The 22,840-nt window shown below is 41.7% G+C and overlaps 1 protein-coding gene across 2 annotated transcripts in view; it reads right to left on the reverse strand.

The window, feature by feature from the left end:
* The window catches only part of arb2a (ARB2 cotranscriptional regulator A), a 183,367-nt gene that overhangs the window by 38,796 nt on the left and 121,731 nt on the right, over positions 1–22,840 (reverse strand). The window contains exons 10-11 of one of the 2 annotated variants that reach the window (XM_069187516.1): positions 20,029–20,113; positions 47–91 (exon numbers count right to left, since the gene is read on the reverse strand). In XM_069187516.1, coding sequence (XP_069043617.1) covers positions 47–91; positions 20,029–20,113 — 130 coding nt within the window. The remainder of the gene's footprint in view (positions 1–46; positions 92–20,028; positions 20,114–22,840) is intronic. The other variant, XM_006626501.3, reaches the window with a different exon arrangement.

The following is a 22,840-nucleotide window of genomic DNA, read 5'->3' on the forward strand; positions in this document are numbered from 1 at the left end:
AGCTCAGCATAATCATATGAGACAAGCAGGCCACAGCTTCACTTACCACTAACCAGCGCCCCTCTTTCCTCCGACACCTGGGCTCTTCTTTCTGCAGCAAAAGAACTACAGAGAGTTTTATCTGCAGATCTGACGTGTGGCCATAGCGCGTGAAGCAGTCAAACTGCGCAGAGAGATTTCTGTTGCTCTTCCTTTAGTGAAAGAACGCAACTTTTTTTCCTGCATGTGCTGAGAACAACATCAATGAATGTGTGTTTTTCACAGGCTGTAGAAGGAATGAAAATGGAATAAGCGAGTGGATGAAATTTAAATGGAATCTATTCCATCATTCTATAAGTATCTATAAGTATCTATCTATCTATAACGTACCACGAGGAAACAAACACTGGCTGTGCTGTTCATGAGCTTTTTTTTATCATTTCAACCACAGAAAACATATTCTATCCCAGCTTCTCTCTCTTCTTTGATCCATTTCAAGGTAAAACTGATTTAAATGTAATTTGTTTAAACGTCTTACTAAATGAGCGATATTTTTTCAGTGCAAAGGATTTTCATGCAAAGTGGTGTTAACGAGTTTCCAAGGCATCTTGTTGTTTAAACCAATGCTTTTGGCTGTGTTTTCACCAGTGAAAGGCAGACGTTAAACAGTTGCTGGCTTGCAGCAATGAAATGGATTCAAGCAGTGCTTCCTGTTAACATCTTACTTGTCAGAATTCCCTCCAGCAGTCTCATGGACACTCCAATCACTCTGACCAGGCAGGAGGAGCAAAGTTTACCTTTGCATCAAATTCAGCTCAAAATCAGCTACTCAATTCATTAAGCTAAGAAGGTGTTTAGGAGGCATCTGATGTAGCTACACTGTTTTGAGCTGTGAGTTAAAGACTGAAAAGCCTGCAATCTAAATATTATGTACGGCTCAAAATGTATTTATCTAAAGTAAGGAGGGACCCTTTCTCAGGTCTGCTGGAATTCAAAATCAATAATAAAAAACACAAGCCTTCTCCTGTCCTTGTGGAAACAACATGACCACTTACTCACTCACTTCTGCAACATCAAACACTTCTCAGCATAATCGGAGGGGCTACAGGTTCAAGACTGGTGGGATTCAGGCTTGCTGTTAGCAGCTTTGAGCTCTCCGTTTGCTGTTCACACTACAAGAACGTCTATATATGTTGCATCAATTAAAGAACAACAATCACCTTCTGAGCACTGTTGATTGTACATGTTCCTTCCCCAGGTCTGCTCCACATGCTGTAATCAGATAAAGTCACTGTGCTGTGCAAAGAGACACACTTCCAGTGCTTTTAGATCCCTGTTTGTTTTCTGCTTTATCGACAATATTTCAGCTAATGGCTAGAATTATGTTTAGATTTGTGTCATTAAAGCTTTAAGCGCACAATGAAGCTCAGCTTTATCTGTATTATCCAAAACCAGAGGGGTCAAGAGGCGCTTCATGATAGCTTTGGGGAAAAAGAGAAAATGTTCTTTTTGTTAAACAAACAACAGGCCCACATCAATCACCTGTGAAGAGCATTCCTGCTGTTATTCTAATCACTTAATGACAAATCTCAGCAAAGAACACGCTAATAGCAGTAATAGGCTGCAGTGATATAAGCATTTACAGTGTGTCATGCTGATTACTGAATCAAGTGATCTGCTGTTTATGACCTTGTTAAACCCATTACTGTACTGATAAACTCCAATTTTAAGCGCCCCACAAATTCCATCACAGTGATGCAGACAGCTGCTTCCTCATTGTTCAGCCCATGAGCAGTGCAACAAGGGATACCAGCCTCTGATGTTTAACCTAGTACCCACTTCCTCGCTCTCCTGATAAACTGAGCAGCAGCTGGAAAGTATTAGTTTTCGATTCATTATAGCTGTAACAATTTATCTTTGTAACTATAGGTGAACCTGGAAATATATGTGAATCTGCGACTGCAAATTGTACAAAGCCAACAGGTCTGATTAATTTACATTCAAATTACTGATTTTTCACATTTTCTTTCAAGATCCTACTCTGTTCAGTAAAGACACGGAAACTACAGCTGTTCCTTTTAAACTCCAGTATCTTTGCGGAAGTTCTGATACATACTGTAAACATCAAATTGCAATTATACTTGTTACTTAATTTTTATGAAGTAATAATGCAAAATCTAAGCACTGTGTAAAATGTATTTGATGCAGCGATTGCATTAGCAATTGAAATATTTAGTTTTAATTTGCTGTTGGATTTCATGAATGATATTTAGCCACTGTTTCAAAACTTTGCTCCTAGGTACTGAATCATCCACTCAAAACCCACATTTACATATTGAAGATAAACAGATAGATGTTTAATAGATATCAATAAGACTTATTTTTTTCATTGACTTTTTATCTTGCTTTTTCTTAACCCAAGGCCCAAATTCATTAGCTGCACGTGGGCTCTTATGAGCCAGCCCTCGACACTTGTGTGTGAAAGTGCTGCTCTGAACATCGTCTCTCTTTTTATAAGAACAGCCTCAATATTATAAACGGAGAAACTGCCCTGCAGGGTAAGAGTTAAAAATTCGTATTATTTGGCCTTTGACTTTCCATCAAAATAACGCCCATTATTACAGCACAAGACTGACCTTAGACTTCTCTAAATGCAGAGATATTGATTGTCTATGCTCCTCAGACAAACATCTCACAGAACATGTCTGGGACAGCTCGGAAGGGCCTGAGAGCCAGAGGAAGAACAAGCCTGAATGAGATCGACAACGCTGCTAGAGGCAGCAGGATCAGAGGAGGCTACACTGCACCTAAGAGCAGAAGTTCACCTGTAACATCTAACCACTTTCTTACGAGATTCAGTAAAGAGAAACATACTACTTCTTAACAGAACTGCGATTGGCAGACCCGGAACGTTTCTTACAGTGCAGGAATTCCTGCATCCTAATCTTTTTCATCAGATTCCTTAAAACGATACCCCTAAATTCCCAGCATACAAAGACAGTCGACTCATAAAGCACGTTAGGATGCAGAGGAATCAGATAAATTATAACAATTTGCATTTTAATTGTGCTTTCATTACATAGCATTATTTTAAGTTTCCCAACAGGCATGCTGAAGAGGAAAGTTACTGACATGTTACATGACATGCAATATTACCATGAAGTCTGTGTGCTCTTCCATGAAACGACAAGGAAACTAAATGTGGTCACAAAGATTTTAATGTTTATGTCACTGAATCTTTCACACTTTAGTCTTTCAAGTAATACGCTGTTTTTCCAGTTACTTAAGGAGCATTTAGTGCTGTTCTAACAGATATTGATTCAGTAAAAAAAGGAACAAAATGTAACCATTAACTCAATAACATGCTGCGACACTGTGCAATCAGGTGTGAGGTCCGGTGCCAGTACAACAATTCACATCTTGTGCATATCCTCCGCATGAATTCTGCCTCGTGGTCTTGCCAAAGCCCACCAAGGATTGTGTGAAAACACACTGCATACAGTACAGTAGATTTTGTGTATCTTTTCGAATTATATTACTATACAGTGTATCAAACTTTATTTTTGTTTAGTGACTTTCAAGTAGTGCATATTCCGCTAAGCAGTGCACTTTCGAAAGTAATTCAAATAAATCAGAAAGCGTAAAATCACAATCACAAAATTGTCCAGGAGTGGAAATGACACTACAACAAGTGTCTCCTGCATTCAGGAAGTCCATGACAGCGCGTGGCAGGAGAGCAGCTTTGGTAGTAAAAAGCGAATGTCACACCAGTGCAGCTGACCAGGGAATCGAAACTCATTTCGAAGTGTCTGATGTAATTGTGTGAGGAAGGCTGAGGTTGAGGGCCATGTACATAAAAGCACTCTTATACGTAACAAACTTTAGCTCTGAACAAGCATTACTTGTGCACTTTAATGCATTTGTTCAGCATTTTATGCAGAAAAAAATCTTCCCTTCCACATCTACACCCAGTGGTGGGGGTGGGGGATGAGGCAAAACTCTGAGACAAAAAAAATAAGAAAGCAAACTTTTTATTGTGCGCTGCAGGGAAACGAGTTGTGTCCTCTCAACTTGATGCAGAAATTCCTTCATGTGATGGACTGATCCCGAAACGGGGTGAAGATTTACACGAAGAGGAGGAGGACAGAAAATTCAAAGAAATCGTCGGAACGAGGGAGGAGTGGTCCTGGCCAAAAGGTCAGCGTGAAGCCGAGGGCACGCAGACGCCGCGGCGCACTGAGCTGGAACTAAGTGCCGCAGAACAGCCAAGAGCTTGGACTCGGGCCAGCGGCTGAATGCTGCGGGGAGTTACCCTGCCCCTTTTATTTTTACATTTTCATTAGGCCGGAGAATGAGTAACAGAGAGGGAAATCTTGGCTGCAAACGCCCGGCCTTATTACCAGCAATAAACATTTCTCCCTTTAAGTACACTCTGCTGGGGTTAAAAAGAAAAAAAGAGAGGAAAAAAAGGACCACCCTTTATTCGCTGCAGCGCAGAAACAAAGGGGGACTGCCTTTGTGTGCTGCCTTCGCAAAGCTGTCAGAACGGGTGTCAAGTCTACCATTGTGGCCGCCATCTGCTGACAGCGACACAGGACGTGGAAAAGGGCTTTAAAGTATGAAGAAAGAAGGTAATGGCACACCACAACACTGTACGACTGTGGGACTGCACAGGAGAGGGAACCCCTCAACATGTTCCTTGAAGCTTACATTTGAATTAAGTTTACCGATGAGTTTCTCATACGGGTGATTCTTCATATTTGACAGAAGAACTAAAAAAAGAATGAAAGACCCAGAAGCTTTTTTTTCTCCTGTATTTCTATCCTGAGTTGGGGACTTTTGACAGTCAAGGGCTCCCCCTGTGTTAATGCAGGAAACCGAAAGGGCAGCTCTGTATGATCTTATGGTTTCCTCAGCAGATTTTTCCTTGCATTTTCTGTTCTCTCTGTTCTAGTGTCCGGCACTTCAAGAAAGCCCTCCATGTACAAAAGACGGGTGAGGCCACAATTATGAAATGCTGCAACTGTTTGGCCATAATTTTTAAACAGAGAACAGTTTTATTAGTATTCACAATTAGTGTTGTGCTGTGCTGCCCTTGTTCAATGAAAAGATAAACAAGCAAAACGGAACTGTACGTACTTAATCACTGTGTGCTGCTCAAGAATAAAGCAAGACCCAGAACCCAGTTTCCATACAGCATTAGGTACCGAATGTCTCACAGCACTTTGCCATAGTATCTGTTTTTCCATGTGTACGGGGCAAAGCATCAATACATGTTGACCATGACTTACTGCCTATCCCTTTTAAACTGAAAAGAAAGCTCTGGTATCATTCTGAAAAACCGCACGAAGGCAACTGGAGCAAAATATTGAAAAGGAACTTCTCTCTTCTGTGTTTGCTGAAGGCGAGGCTCTGTAATGGGCCCAGGTTAATCACGTCTCTTGTGGTACAAGAGCATTCAGCGATGGCAGCAACAGAGATGTTTGCCTCAGAGAATAGCTATTTGCTGTGACTGGGAATCAAGACCATCGTCCCCCATGGACTCTGTCTACAGAAAGCCCCCAGACGTTAACAGTACATCTTTAGATAACTAGGGTTCCTCCATACAGCTCATGACAAATCAATATCACAGCTCGCTGAACTTACACTGATTTTCTGATCTTTCTGGTCACCTAAAAAAAGTCAAATATGCTATGTTCTGTTGGATCCAGCATTTCTGTTTTACACAAAAATAGATGTCTGACATAATTTCAATGAAGTCCAAGCAGGAAGGACATGCATGTCAAAGGGCTTAGCTTGTACTGTTTCATCTGCATCACAGAATTGATCAGCTGTGGCACATTCAGACACAAACTCCACACTGAGTCTGCCACTCACCCCGCCTGACGCACATCGAAAACAGACAGGAATAATGAACCTGGCATGTGACCAGGAGCAACAGCTCCAGGCCAGAGGTCACTGAAGATTTCAGCAGATCTCTCCAGACATGGCATCAGATTAAACCAGGGGAGAGATTGCCCTCCAACCTTAACCCGATAAGACCCTTGAAGTCTTTTGCTGACCTAGACTTGACTCTTTCATCTGAGATGTTAGCTATACTAATTACTGCCTGATAGTGGTCTCTTGCCAGACAGTAGGTTTAGATGTTCTGTAGATGCATTACAACAGCTGGTGCCAACCTCACTTAGCACTCACAAAAATGGTTTTAACTATTAAGCCTTTCATTAACTTTTCATTCTTTTCTTTTCAGAGAACATTGGGAAGAAAGCAAGTCACAGAAATTGGCAGAGAGACTTGTATACATTAAAAACTACATTTAAGGCCAAACAAAAGATCACATTTTTAGCCGAGGGGGGTCCAGGGGATTAAATTGGCGCCAAGGATTTGGAATTGAGTTATTTTGTGATTATTCCTCCTGTACAGCACAAATGAGGCGCAGCGTCTACTTTTCGGCGGGAGACCAGCAGAGGTGTGCAGCCCTGTGAGATCCGGCCGCAGGGAGGTCAGCTGACGGGGGGGGCTGGCTTTCACACACAGACCACAGCGGTTTCCAGCACGAGCTCCGACGCCAGGCCTGGGGCTCCCAGACTTCCACGCTCCGTTTCCTCCTACCGCTCGCAGTAAGGAGGAGGCGGTTTGAAACGGATCCCGCTTCGGTTTCTCTGCCCCCCAAAGCGATGCGAAAGAGGCAGTGCGATGCGATGCGATGCACAGGAAACGTGACGGGTGACGTGCTGTAGGCAGCCAGCCGCCCTGTGAACACCAGTGCTCATAGCGGAGGAGACCCGCACACTGCAAATGTTTACAGAAGTAGAAATGCTCCCTGCTGATTAGATAAGAATTAAATGCACTCAACTGCCCATAATAAGGCTGTAATTCTATTACAACACCCCTGCGGCACAATAAACCATGATAACAAAAAGATTTCTGCAAAACCCAAAAACCTGTCGGGATGCAGAAGGTCTGGATCCTTCCCTTGCGACATGTTTGAAACTATCTAGTGGATATATATGTACAATATGGAAAATCGCATAAACTTATAGTGGCAATACACACATCACATAGAGATGATAAAGATATGAGCTTCTACAGTTTTGTATAGAATAAGTAAGTCAAGATAAGACAGGATTTAACCACAGACACTAACAATCTGTATCCATCTGGCCATTCTATAAACTGTGCTTGTGAAATGTTAATGAACCGTAAAAAGCACAGTGCATGTTTAAAACCGTTTTGGTATCTAACAGTTAACATTGTCCTGACAGCAGAAATATTTTTTTTTTGTAAAACATGGCTGCTGCAGGGAAAGATTAAGGCAAAGAGGACTAATTTTGTAATGAGCAAGCGGAAGTTCGGCACAACTGATGCAGCTGTCAAAATCAGACTCTCAATTAATAACAAACGAGACAAGCAAAGAATCAAAGCCTCTTCATAGATATGCAGGGTTATGCAGCACAGCGTCCACTAAGATACTTTTTTTCTGAGCTCAAGATTTAAACCCTCCCACACAAGAAAGGAGAACAAAGATAAGGGCAAATCTTTACACTGCAAGGTCCATACACCTGTATGAACATATACACACAATAATACCAACAGTTTATAAACACACACCTACACACAAGCAATTTAGCAGCTTGTCTTATTTGTGTTAAATTGCCTAATACTATTATTTAATCTAAATCCTTATGCAATTTCTTTACCTTGTTCGTCTCTGCCACTTCTCTATATTTGTATAATCTACAGATTTAACTTGTTTTCTAACAATATCAGATGCTAAACCATTGATGAATAAGAGCATTGGACCTAACATGGATCCTTGCAGCACATCTGCCCAATCAGAACTTACTTCCCTTATGATAACATGCTGTTTCCTGTTTATTGACAACTTCTCAATACACACTCTTTCATTACCCTGGATTCCTAAACTGATCTTGCGTTGAGGCTATTTAGATAAAAATCAATGATGACAGACCTTATCGAAAGCTTTCTGTAAATCTACATATATAATGTTAAATACTCTTTTGTTACCTATTGTCCTGATTGGTAAGAATAAGTGATTTGATAAACATGACCTTTGCTCTCTTAATCCATGTCTCTCTAATGTCTGAAAGAATATCTTACTTAGTTCACACACTACTGTTTCTGTTATGTTTCTAGTAACAAAAGTAGGATTGATATACTCCACAGTTTTCCTGTTCAGTTTTGTCAGTCTTTTATAAATTGGTGCTACATTTGCAATCCTCCAATCTGAGGGTACTGCTCCAATTCTATTTGAGAGTTGAAATGCTTTAGCTAGAGTCTCTGATTAACGCTCCTTACATATAACTGGGAAAATACCATCTGGCCCCCAGTCCTTTTTCCAGCTATCCTGGCCCTTGAAGAACCTCCGTGTAAATTATGTTAAAATTCCCCAGAACTCCTGCAGCTTAACAATAACAATAACAAGGCATGTTATTGAAGTCTTCTATTGTTAAACCCTGTGTGAAATATTCTTCCAGCATGTTTAATATATCTTTATCCTCTTCTATTATGAATTCCTTATTCTCTTGTCAACTATTTACTCCCACTTTAACAATTGCTTCACTGTTGTAATTCTGAAAAAAAAAATTCTTTAGCATTTTTGCCAATGTTGCAATATTCTCATCTGTTGCCCTCTTGGCTGTTTTAATGTCTTTTTGTAGTTTGGCTTGGCAAAGTCTTTATCTCTCCATCTTCTTCCCCTTTACATGATGTGTAGAGTGCTCTCTTCCTCCTGAGTTTTTTCTTAATTTATACCACTAATCCAGCCATATTTTAGTAGATCTGGGCTAGCTGCTTTAGAGACGAATCTGTTGTGAGCCTTTAACATAACGGCCATCCTTCTGTATCCATCTGTCCCTCTGGATGTCTTTATGCAGGGAGCTAGTCGTTCAGCACTGCAACGGCTTCATTTTGCTATTTTTATTGTTATGTACTTAAGAAAATATATAGAGAGTGTCTTATTATAATTTCATTTATGACAGAAGCAATTTGTGTTCACCCAAAAGGGAAAAAAGGGTCACCCAACCAAACAGGTTCAGACAAGCCTCAAAAGATAATCCTCCACTTCCTGTACGTGCTACAACAGAATACACACAGTGCGTGTTCTCTCTTCCAAAACCACAGACAAGCTTCACCTGGGGATCTGGGTATCTGTCTCTGTCTGGGCACACAAGCTCGGCCCTGGCCCTTCAGGACAGAGCGGAACAGAAACAAGGCAGGAGCTGAGCAGCCTGTCCCATCGCACCCGAGCACAGCAAGCAGCGCACTCGCATTGCAGTTCATAACTCCCACCTTACACAAAACAAACCCTGCATATTAGTGCTCTTCAGAGGGTAGCTTTAGGAAATACTTTTTTAATTGCAATATTTTGTTAACACCTGAAAGCCGGTGTCACGGCCAGTTTTAATCTGCCCCATATCCAAGCACATGGGAGGCTGGCCCAGGCCCTCTCTTCAGAAGAAAACTCCTGAGTTCTCAGTCAAATTCGTTTACGTAATTATAGAAATAACGTTCCATTCTTCCAGCAGAGGGAAACAAATAAATATTTTAATTTGAGGCTGATTACAACCCAAGGACCTTCAAGGATTTTTTTTTCTAATCATCTCTGCTGTAATTTATGTACATTCTTAATATATTCTCCAAGCTTCTTTACTATTTGAATTCGCAGTGATGAAGCTAATTGTATTCTAACCTAACTGTAAACAAGACATTTCCACAATTACAGAACTGAAAGTTGTACAGCAACTGCTAACATAAACTGGTACCATTTTTAAAGATCCAACAAAATACGTACAGCGTCATCACTCCTGCACTAATGATATTTAATACTAAACCCAGTCAAAACATAATTTTCCATGATCCTCCAAATACAACTTAACAAAATAATGTCTGTATAAATTAATTTACTACATGAGCCTAGTAAAATAAAAAACAACAGTCTCATCTATCCAGTTGCTAAAGCGCGTATAAAGCCTAAGCATGTTAGAATTCCTTTATGTTGAAACCACTGTTGTTCTGCATTGTGGAAACACTAAGTGAACCATTTATTTGCTCTGATGGACTGATAAAACTATCAAGGGACGATAATGGGCCATTCACTCAACCCATGGCCTTACTCTGCTGGAAGGCTCCCTGATGATGCCCTAATGAAGTCACAGAGGACATCCTTGCATTGCTCGCTGCTTGGGAGACTGCAGAGGCCTGACTCGCCAACTCACCCACACTGCAAGCTGCTGGGATTTGCAAGTCTCAGGTTATTACTTCTGCAACATGACCCCGGGCCATTAACATGCTTTCTCATTGGAGATGCATGTCTGCCACGGTCCATTTCAAATGGTTAAACCACCAAAGCTTCTTCTTTAAAGAGTAAAAGGTCTAAAGACATAAGATCAACACTGCATTTTACTGATGGATTCTTTTCAACATGCAACAAGAACACAAAAACATCTAATGTCTTTTGGAGTAAAAGCTTCCACAGCAAAGCTGTTGCCTTCCGGGGCTCCACCCTGGACATTACAGAACACACACAGCTGCATATGTCCTGCATAAAGTCCTAGACCTTAGGGCCCACAGCAAAGAGCACATAGCTGTCAGATGTCTGTGATCACTCCAGTAGTGACAGATCAGAGCCTGAATGATCTGAGGCTGCCACCATGTTGACATCTGCAGAAGGCCACGTCTCACCTGCTCCTGCTCCTAACCCGGTGCTGAAGCTGGAATGCCCTGTCCTGTGTCTGCGTTAGCAGTTCGCTTATTTTCTCCCCCGCAAATAAAAGTTTGCAGGCGGTGTTTCTTTTTCCATTACCCCCACTCAACTTGGAACAGCTAGTGGTGCAGTTTTCACATCCCGCCTCGCCGGTCCGAATCCCACGCCCCGACACTCCGAATGAGGAAGAGGAGGCAGACTCCCCTGTCGAACTGTGCCTGGAGGTAGGGGGCGTGTCCAGATGCCACTTGCGCAGTGAAAGAGAAGTTACGTCAACATGCTAAAGAAATGGGTACTTCACAGGCTACTGACTTTTTTCACCACTGTCAGTGGTAATATTCTGTGATCATTCACTTCTTTTTTGCGCTTTCACTGGGATATATTAAAAACAAAACTACCTGGCAGATTTTTGTTGTTAACTTGGCTACAAAGAGGCAGCGTTTCCTGTTTATTAGCGCTTATTAAAACAAGACAAGGTCCTCGTTATAGCGATGTGCTCACAGCACTAGCAAAAAGAGCGACATTAAATTAAAAATATGAAAAGCATAAAAAGAAAATTACATTTTGATTGCCTAGAGCTAAGCATTCCAAAATATAATATTGACTGCAACAGAAAATAAAACTGGAGAGGAATTACAGCAGCAATTTTATCACAGGATAAGGTAAGTCAATTAATGGTTCATAGTTTAGTTTGTGTATTGGTAATTGTCTGACAACTTAAGTAATATAAGAACAAAACTAAGAAGCTAATAAAACTAAATTCTCTACGGTATAAATGTCTTGGCAAATCTGTCTTTAGGTTAATAAGAAGATTACAAATGATCCAATATTGTACCAATTGTTTAAGTGATTCTTTGAGCCATAATTTATGCATATCATCCTGGCTGAAAATACATTATTTTCTAAAACAATACCCTCTATTTTAGGGTTCATTTTAGCAAAAGCTTTTCTAAAAGTTCCATACCTTTCAGAGTGTTAAGAAGAAAAACAAACGGATCTCCTTTGAATAACCTCCTTTGCACTGAGGAAACCCTTAGGTCACCATTTGTCCCTTGTAGCATCCCAAGCTGTCTGAAATTGAAAAGCACCAGAAAAACCTATAAAATAATCACCCCTGTCTTAAATCATCCTGACGCTTTGAGTGTAGCACTGAATAAATACAGGACCACTGCTCGTGACACTAACAGGTCTCTTACTTCTCTTCCACAGGTATGTTGAATCAATGCAGATGGGAACAAAAATTCCATGGCCCTACAGTAGGTTCGGTTTCTATATGTGAAGCTGAAGATTGCGGATGCATACTCAGCTACTTAACCAAGTTTAAAAGACAGAAAAAGCAGCGTTGCCACTTTGCAGCGTAATCTCTTCAGGTCTCCGGGCACAAACAGTGCCGGGTCTGATTGGTACCACGAGGGGAAACCTCTCAGGAAAAGCAGGCTGCTGTTGTAAGTTGTCTTGGTGGACCAATAGGTGACACTCTTCGCTCCGATCCAGACTCTCCAAACCAAAGATATAGTCCTGTGACGGCACAACCTGGACATTCAATGGGACATTCAAAGATGCTCTTGTCTGCCTGGTGCAGAATGGCCGCTGTGCGTCTCCCAGGTGGGGCTGCACTTCAGTTCTAGATGAAGTGAGTCTCCTCCTCTTTTTATTAAAAAAAAAATCATAAAGAAAAAAATAAAAGCAGGAAATATAGGAAGGTTTTCAATTCTAAGAGAATTTTACAAGCATCCTTTAAGGCTTAATAGTCCTTTGAGACTTTAACCCCTCTGTAACAAAAAAAGGACAAGACTGAGTCTCTTGCCCCCAGGCCCCCAGTTAGGCCATAGTGAAGAGAAGAGATGAAGTTGAGGCTGTTGGTAGCGCAATGAAGGCCTGTCCACGCTAAGAATTTAAAAACACAGTAGCTGCTTTTATTCTGTATCATAATGTGAATGTGCTCATCTAACACTGTATTCGGCAGCCAGGCTCAAGTCCAGTTCTAAAGCAGGGTGCATCTGCGAGCCCAGTTCTCCTCCAATATCCCAGAAAGACATGTGACAGCAGCACACGGCCACAGCAAAAGCTCAGCTCAGGCTGTGCAGGGCGGCTCCTAACCAGCATCAAACACGTCTGTTTACAGTTCGCAATGATGAGGCTTCAAAACGGCGAGGTGAGGAGTAACATGGCGAGACGGCGGAGTCAAGACGCGCGATCAATACCCGCACTGATGAAACCAGCGGAGCAGAACTTCGGAGCCCAGAACACACACTGCCATACAAAACCTGATGAGATATTCCTGCACCAAGTCAAGCCCCGGTCTTCACTGCCGGACAGAAAGTGTAACTCAGCTGTTTCGATGAAGTCATGTACACCTTGAGCTCTGATAAATACCACCAGCGCTTCAATGTGGGTGGCTTTTCGGGGTGCGGCTCCAGACTGCTCTCAACAGGCCTGGCACTAAGGAACAGAGGCACCCCTTTCCTCCAGCACCCACATCCCACAGACATTAAACCTCAAAAGCTTCGGCTGACCTTCCAAGTTGCTTAGCAACTGGTTTCCATTTAAAATTTCCAATAAAGAAATCTCAGAGAACAGATTACTGCTGTGATGTTGCGAGAAAGGGAGCTCAAAGATAAGAGGAGATCAACAAGGATACAAAAAGGTAGCAGAGAGAATAGTAAGGCTTTTTGTCTTTCCAGCTGGGTCTACAAATCCTGAGTGTCCTCTGTAAATGGAGTGAGGTGCAAGCAAAGCACCCTCCTGCCTGGGCGCGGATCACTGCCACGTTTCCAAAAAGCTAGCAAATTCTAAAAAAGATAAAGATGTTTTTTCACATCTTAGGTGGATAAAATCTTTATCTGTCAAAACTACAAGAGAATATTGCAAGTGAAAGATGTTTCAAACTGTGCATGAGATGTCATACAGGTCAATAATAAGGAGTGCAGAGCTGCATTAACTCAACAAATTGCATTTGCTTCTTTAAATATTCAAAGTTCAATGGACTAGATCACTTTTATGTGCGAGACAAGATGCACAGCGATTCTTACAAACGTTGCATGGCGATTAGTTTCATTGAATGTGATTTATGAATGTAAATATGGTATTCATAACGTACCATATTTATAATACAGTGAAACAATTTCATATATAATAATATAATATAATTTTACACAGAACTTTAAAAATCAAAAGCAGTGCATTATTTTTTTATTTTGAGTTACAGAGTGACTGAACTCACCAAAAGATAACTTTTCTTTAGCTGACTTTTTTAGCAGTTTAATTGAATGTGACAAGTCCAATCTTTGTTACCGCAGTTCTCCATGGTAAGTTTAAGCAGAGCAACAGGTAACATCTGATCCAGTGTGATCATTCTGAAGAAACAGTATGCAGACGACATGAGTACTGGCACCTTGCACCTGAAACAAGGTTATCCGCTAATGTTGTAATGACTATTGTTTGGTTAAACCCCACATTTTGCAATAATACCATTTCCTCAGTTTACTGAACACTAATTTATTCTAGCAGGCGGTAGATGAGACGTTCTAGTTGATTAACTGAGGTGCCTGTAGCTGATATCCAACAGATATCAACAACCGAAGCACCTCGAAATAAGGAAAGAGGTACCCTGATCAAAGCTTCAGCTACAAACTTCCATGGCATACGGGAGCATCGGTTTTATTAACCATCTCGAACCCGGGTCCCCGGCTGAGGTTTGTCTCAGAACAAGACAATTATTTAGGAAGAAGAAGGTCAGCACAAGGGTAGGCAGTAACATTTTAAAAAGGTGGCTTGAAAGACAGGCTTCAGAGACAACAAAACAGGCAGACATTAGTCAATCAAAACAAAAAAGTGAAGCAGTTCAAGGCATATTTCAATGAATGCTTGTCAAAACACTCCGTGCAACTTCACAGGCCCACTCTAATTTGCAGCTGCAAGCCACATTACTTGCAAAGTCACAGGATTACTGTAATTTTCTTTCTTGATATTCCAGGGAAGAAAGGTTTCGATAACAGGCAGTAATCATATAAGTCTCTGTGCCACTAACCAACAGATGATAACTAAGATGATACTCAGAAAAAGTTATTTTTATCTCTAGTTGTGACATTTTTTTCTTTCTCAGTGGCTTTGATCTGAACCCCTTTTTTTTAAAAAAAAAAGACAACATGAAGCTCTTCATACTGGAACATATATCTCAGTTGCTCTCTTTAAATGTAGGCTCTTTGCATAAAGACACAAGGCTGCCAGTCTACTTCTCTCACCGACGGATCAATGATGTTTAGGACCTTTCTCACTTTTGAAGAGGAGCAGAAAACGAAGGCCTTGTCTTCTGAGCCCTGATTACCGAGAGGGAAGCAGAAGATGTCGGGGGCTCTATAAAGCTTTCCCAGCTTCCCTTCGGGAGAAAAGATAAATGAAAGAACCAAGGGCACCCTAGAAAGAGGATAGGAATAAGAAAAACAAACCTCACCCGCGGTGAAATCCAGATTCATATTAGACAAAAACAGCCTATGGTAATATAATAAAAATGTGTCACCTGAACTTAAACTTAGTGTTGAGTGAAGAAACATGACAATTGACGGAGACAGATGGACAGACAAAGCCTTAACTAAGGCCTTGTTTCTTCCTATACTGAGGAAGAATTCACCTCGTTCAGTGCGTTCTGCCTGCACCGCTGAGACACTGCTGTACAGTGCCCTGAGCTGGTGCCGCCTCTCTGTTTTTGTGGTACTGTTATGTGGGACCTTGCTGTTAAACAGGAGCCCCCTTGGCACACGCCTGGGACATACCTCAGCCCGGCTGCCCAGAGCGTCTGTGAAAGCTTGTGAGGAATTGAGAACAGTGTGCTGCAGGACAGTAAAGACTGAACTAAACTGCAGCACACTGTTCTCGATTCCTCACAAGGGCTGAGGTGTGTCCCCAGCGTTCCCGGCACTGGACCGGCAGTGCAGCCCAGGACTGCAAGCAGGACTAGGCCGCAGGGCGGCCCAACCCTACAGCATCGCCAGGCGGCAGGCTCAGCGGCGAAGGCCTGTTTAAGGGCGGCTGGCTAACAACGCTGTGCCCGGCCTTGCGTTTCTGCTCTGCGGTGGGGCCATGAAAGCGCAGGTCAAAGGTCAAAGGTCAACTGTCAAAGGCGTCTGGTTTAAGTGTGATGTGGAAACAAACTGGCGCAGATATCGTGTCGCGAGTTGACACCAGGGCAATGAGCTCCTGAATCAAGGACAACGTCTGCTGATCCTGACTGCACAGGAACGAGTACATCATGCGTGGGTAAGTGTACTGGAGAAGGCAAGATGTGCTCATTCACTTAATTTAATTTCTGTTACATTCATGCTATACTGCAAATTGCAGGCACTGAAAATATCATATATTGTTTTCAGTTAATCTACTTACTACTTCATTAATCATTGTATAATTGCTTTGAGATAATACCTATTTCTCTTACAACTATTTGCATGTTTCAGGATTTTTTTTATGAAAAAGAAAATCACAAACCAATGTTTTAGTTTTAAACAGTAAATATTTAGAATTAAAAATGTAGCTGTAATTCAAATATGATTATCCAAAAATCTGAAAAACAAAAATGCAATTATGCATTAATTAACAGACAGTATCCCAGATTATTTCAATAAAACAGTCATTCAATTAAAGTAGGTAAAACCTAACTTATTTTTGTTAATGATTAATCACTGTTTACTCCCAATATTTTCTTCCTCTTTAATTAATAATCAACACTAGCAATGATTAATCCTTTAAGAGCAGAGATAAACCTCCATTTTTATACAGAGGGGTTTCAGTCAGACAGGCTTATTTCTACTGAAAAGGGAAACAGACATTTAAATGGGGATTTTTCTATGCATCATTTATTTTAACAGTTTATATGAAAAAAGGATAAATTATTTACTCATACAAAGTACCTGCAGAATGGGTGATACACAATGGTCAACTGTGAAACTAAGCAAAGTGCAATCTTACAGTATGCTGCAAAAGGGTTGTTTTGGAGTACAAAACTCAAGGTTTTTAAGCTACCGGGAGATTCAGAATCTCTGCACACGCTAAAAGGTCAGGTGTCATTTCGGCTCCTGGAGTCATTTTGGCACCTTTCTATATCCGTCCCATTCATTCACACTGACGGCCCCTGACCCTGCAGGGCTCAGCCTGGGACAATGAACTCATCCGCGTTGTCCTCTCCTATAACAAGTCCATTTTCAGACAGAGCAGGCCACGGCATCTCGTCAGGGAACATGTTCATCTTGTCTGCATTTGTCCAGGGTCGGGACGTTTCTCGGAAAGCCTTGGGGCGTGTTCCTTACCATGAGCTCACGGGAATCCAGCTCGTGCCACTGTACAGCAGCGCGCCCTGCCAGACTGTTGTCATTCTGCAGGCCACTGGCAGTTTCCAAGTGCTCAGAGATCAATGTAATGGGCACTTCTCCTTTTAAAAAGCATTATCTACCGGTAATGTAAATATGGCGAGATTTTATGCAGGACAAATCATGGGGTCCAGGCAAATAAAACGACATACTGTATGTCCCAAAAGGTACAGGAGTTCACACGAGGACATGCCACTGGCCCAGGGAACAGTTCTGTGTGTGAAGGGGTACCCTATCCTAGGGAGTCGATGTGTCTACAGCTATTCTAGGTCCCACAGAAAACCTACCATCAAACAAAGCAAGTGTAACTCACACTTTACTCAGAAAGTATACAAACACAATAGTCATCACAGTACTACTAACTGACACACTACTCAGGGAGTACTTGTGCTCTCGAAGACATGTAGGTCTCAAAGATATGCGTATCACAAAGACACAAGGACCACGAAGTGCACCTGGGATCCTGTACCGTGAATTTAACGCAGCTGCTTACTGGAGGATAAATACATACAACACAAAAAGCAGGATGGTAACAGGTAAGATACATAATAAGATTCTCATTTTGCTCGGCAATCCTCCTCCTTCTAAATATTAGCATCAACAAGACCACAACCTTGTCGTATAGCACTATGAACTTGTTTAGCAAAAATGCATTTTAAAAAGCATTATATACTCTCTCCAACATTTTTAACCTCAAGTCAAACTTAGGCCAGCAGTGGAAGCCCCCTCTGAAAGCGGCCCTGCTTGCCCGGAGGAAAATTGGACACCAACCGCACTTCCAGAAACAGGCAAAAATGGTTAAGTGTTTTCGACAGACGTTAGTTTCTTCAATAGCCTTCAGCTGGTAACTGTCTTTAGCTGGATTTCAATGGGGGCGTTTTTCTAGTTCACAATTCTCTCAGCACTGCAGTCCCTTCAAATGACTCTGGGTCACAACCAGAGGACGACTAGAACAAGAGATTTGTTCCAGTTTTATCTGCATATTTAGGCTGTGTCCTGTGTGCGAGTAACTGATAAAATTCTGCCAGTCTTTTTAACAGTCTGCCAGGGCTGCTGCAATGACCTTCTACGAAGGCTCCTTTTGAAAAAAAAAGCTACCCAGCGCACAGGGAGAAATTCCAAGATTTATCATGTTAAAAACAATAAACAAAGACGTCAACAGTGCCCTCAGTGTTAAGCCATGCTGGTATGAGTGTTGCTTCACAGATGACTGAGAGCAACAGAACAGCTTGTCTCCACCTTGTTATACTCCAAACACCATTTAAACCAGCGTGAATACCACCGCCACTGGTATTTATACCACACATTGAGAATTTGAACTTGAAAAGTATGTCATTATTAACTTTCTCCCAGTAGACACTTTTTATTGATTTTTTCTTCCTTTTGAACTTTTTAATTCTCTCTGTGTTCTGTGTTTTCCCCCCCTAAGGCATTTCATTTAGCCAAGAGTGCTTTTTCAGCACAGGCGCTTAACTCTGCAGCGTTTGGGTGTCCTGTTCATGAGAGGGGAAACGCACCCTGAACGCCCTGCCCCCCCTGTCGGAGGGGAAACACTCAACATCTCTGATTCAGCCGCCTTGCTCCACACCTCTGGAACTCACTTCCTGTCTAATTGAGAGATGTCAAATCTGTCAGTTTTTAAATCTAGACTTATCTGTCTAGTCAGGCTTTTAATTAGTGTATGCCTTTTCTCCCTTTTGCACAATTTTTATCTCTCTCTTTATTTCTATTCAGTTTTATTTTGATTTTTTTACCCTGTGAAGCATCCCAAACACTGTTTTTGCTTCCTTAAGCCCTGGTGGTGTATACATACACCAGAACAGAACTTACTTTAGAGGGAGGGGAAGAGCTACATTTCTGTTTCACAAGTGGACAGTCAAGGATTCCTCATGGACCACAAGTTAAGAATTACACATGAGGAATTTAACCTTCAAAACTTACAAAACAGGACAGGAGACAACAAAGAGGGGAATCAATGTGGTACCTCAATTTATCGCCCCATTTCTTTAATTAACATTGATAAATTTTCATCAAGCCCAACACATACTTATGGAACCAGATCTCAGGCTGCAGTGCGTAGCCATAGTCTATAATGGAAGAAGAATTCTGGATACCCAAATAGCACAAGCTTTATTAATTAATAAAATAAAATACAGTGATATGGCAGAGAATCTGGCCCTTAGAAAACTACAAAAAGGTTTTACTTCAGCCCAAGATAAATCACGTAGTATAAATTAAATAAAAGACAAAAAAGTCACAGCAGGAAATGCTTCCAAAAGCCAGAAGAGTCTGACGCCATCACTGCATTTTCCTCTGCCCTCAATATGTGACTGATTTCTTTTCTTGTGCAGTGACTTCAGCCAAAGTCATATCTTGCCAGCTTAGCAGCTTCCTAATGACCATCGTAAAACAACTGACAAGAGCAACAAGAAAACAAGGGCAAAATGAACCTGAGATTCCAAGATGTGTTTTATATTCACAGCTTAACGTTTCAAATTACTACACAGAAAGAACAGAATACGCATAGATTTTCTACTATTGTGACGATCAACATACGTGACATAATTCTTGATGATGCTTCGGTATGACGTTGCTTTAGAAAGGTCAGATTACTTCTACTTTTACAGCCTCTGATTTTCAGCTACATTACATTCTATCAGTTTTTATGCAAGAGAGCATAACTAGATCAACGGCATTTGATAGTCCAAACTTCAAATAATTGTGCTCATCGGCTCATTCGTTAAGAATCTCGGAAGAACACTTCCCTGTGAGAGGGACAGGCCAGCAAGCAAACATCCAACACATTTTTTTTTTATACGATCAACTCGCCACAAATCTCAGAAGCACCTTTTCTGGGGGCATTGTGTGCAGTTTTCAGAGACGGTTACAAACACAATGAGGCCACTCAAGCCCCTGCGCTCCAAAGAGGCAGGAGACACACAATCTGACATGAGGGGCCCGTACCTGCAGAGACACGTGGGCAGTCTGGTAACATCGTTTCCACCGGGGTGTCCAACGGCTCCGCGCTTGACACCCAGTTACAGCAGTGCTGCAATGACAGAAGACAATTGCACAGAATTAACCAGCTGTGAGGGCAGTTGATGTGATTTGCGTTCCTCACAAACCAGATGCAGCAGGAGTGGAGTAAGCTGTCTGGACAAGACAGTTGACCCTCCTTACCTGATATATTTCTTTGATTGATCGGATCACTCATTACCAAGGCACTGAAAATGACCACATTGTCTCCTATGAGAATATGAACAGATATTTGTCTACCAACTGTGATCTATGAAACGTGTGCTGTGCACTCCTCTGTGCACATATTCATATTTCATTGCAAGGTCCACTTTGCGAACTTCCATCGAGAGCAAGAATGATCATGTGCTAAACACAATTCAAGACATCTTTTAAAAAGAAGCATTCCTCTTTAATCTTGAGAAGTTGAGCTTGGAGGAGGTAAGAGTGACACACCCTGGACGAACCAGGGCCGGAGCAGATCAATACCAAAATACAAATACAAAGAATGACAAAGCAGACAGAATCCCAACAGAGCAGGGTGCCATGTCTTTACTAGGAAGCACAGGGATACTGTGGGTTGTAACAGAGAGCGAACAGTGTGATTCTAAAGAAGTAAGGAGGTTGAGTGGCCCACTCTCCCGTCAAACCCCTGAAGCTCGCACCCAGACCCCTGACATACCCTGGGGAGAGATTACAGCCCTGCCCAGCTATCAGTGCCAAGCCCTCCCCCACACTGGCACAGCTGGATCGCCAGGGGCCCCTCCGAGCCTGCAAGGCTTAGTCAAATCCCTGGAAAAACTCTGACGTTTGTTTGCACAAGGAAATGTATCCCTGTCACCATTAGCCTTTCCCGGAAGTGTTTCAGTACAGGATGTTTCACTTTGAGTATTTCCGAGGCTTCACTGCCCGTACTCCTGCTCTTGAACTGAGATTCATTTTGCACCCAATATTTTGAAATGCAGAATCCCACTGGCTGTGTGCCTGCTCATCCTTACTGGGCTGTGACCCAGAACAGGTGAACAACACTGTCCGTGTTCAGGAAGCAGATTATACAGATTCGGTTATATGGAAAGTCGACAGTCAAAATTTTAAGAAAACACAGCTGGCTTCATTGGGACATAAAAATATTAACGGAAGGGTTTTGTTTTGGCCTTTTGATCAGCAACACAATGGTCAAAAAGCACTCACTCACATATGAAACGGAGTTCGGTTTGGATCAGATGGAAACATACTTATCTGTTCCAAACTGTTCCTTTTTTCCATTATACCCATTTATTTTGCTAGTGAGCAGAAACACTTTCTTTGTCACTAGATTGGAGTCTGCTTTTTTCTCTCTCCTTTTTTTATTCTTTTTAATCCTGTCAATCGAGTTAGCAGAAATAGTCGATTGCTAATTCAGCAAACAAGCACGTATTGTGTAATTTTAGATTCTTGGTGCCCTGGTTGGGCACCATGGAATCCGTCCTCAGTTTGGTAAGATCCCTGACTGGTAGATCAAGTGTTTTATTGTATTTCCTTAATTCATTCTGTCTGGAAGAAGATGTCAGCTGTGGTGCAGTGAAGAGAGGGATTTCAAAGGCTCCAGTCCCCACCAATAAAGGCTGGGGGATGGCTTTTCAATAGATTTGTCAAGGCAACCCTACTGTTCTGGGAGCAGGGAGGGCAGCAATAACATAAAGGCAGGGTGGGTGTACGGGATTAGAAAGTGAAGTTCACAAAGAATGGCAGGTTTTTTTTTAAGAAACCGTAGATCAATGAAACTATTGAACGAAGGGAAATAACACGAAAACAAACAGCCTGTCCCGTAGTGTCTCTAACAGCACATCGAACCAATACAATTTTTTTTTATTATTTTTGTGAATATTGATTAAATGAGGAACATATTCCCAAAAGCGCAAACATCCTCTCACATTAGTCTGCCGTAAAGTATCAAATAGCTTTCAATGACATAGGCAAAGGTACTACATACTGCTGTAGTGTGTGCAGCACATCTAAATGAAGACAGCAGGCGTTCAAGTCAGAGGAGTCTCATTTCTGCCGTCAAGCATGATAATAAAATACCATACAGAGAATCAAAAAGACAATCAGTCGGATCACGGCGCAATGGGCATGTCTTCCACCTGCTCAAAGTGAATGAATGATACGCACAATGAAAGTGCCACAGCACAGGACCGGTTGCCCTACTATAATTCTGCAGGTAAACAAGCATGCAAAAGAAACACAAGATACATACTGTATGTATGTTTAAGAATGCATAAGTATGTGTACCTAAAATAAAAACCAAGTTCTTTCTGACTCCAGACTGTCACCTGCAGGAACTGATTAGCTGGCAGTGCAAACTGTGCTTTATCAGAAACCATTTTCTGCAATGTTTGTTCCTAAATTATAAGAGCATGCAACGAAACAGCATGAGCTGAGTGGGACAGGGATATTGTAGCCCAAAAGAAAACGCTAAAGCAGACATTAACTTGTGAAGTGTTCGCCGAAAACCCCTCCTGGCCTGGTCTACTTATGGTGGGTTTTTAATGACTATAAAATAGATTAAAAGCAAATTCGTTAATCCAGAACATCAGTCATGAATTTGACATATTGCTGCAGTTACTGTGGACCAAAACAACATGCAGACAACTTTCAATATGCCACATTGATTTCTTTTGTGGTACAGGAGTGGAGTTTCTCGTCCCTTGCTATATGAAAACCATTGATTCCAAAATTTCTGCTCATAGGCAAAATCACGTAAAGCAACCCTAAATTCCCA

This window comes from Lepisosteus oculatus, chromosome 3 (genome assembly GCF_040954835.1).
Source record: "Lepisosteus oculatus isolate fLepOcu1 chromosome 3, fLepOcu1.hap2, whole genome shotgun sequence".
Classification (NCBI taxonomy): domain Eukaryota; kingdom Metazoa; phylum Chordata; class Actinopteri; order Semionotiformes; family Lepisosteidae; genus Lepisosteus; species Lepisosteus oculatus.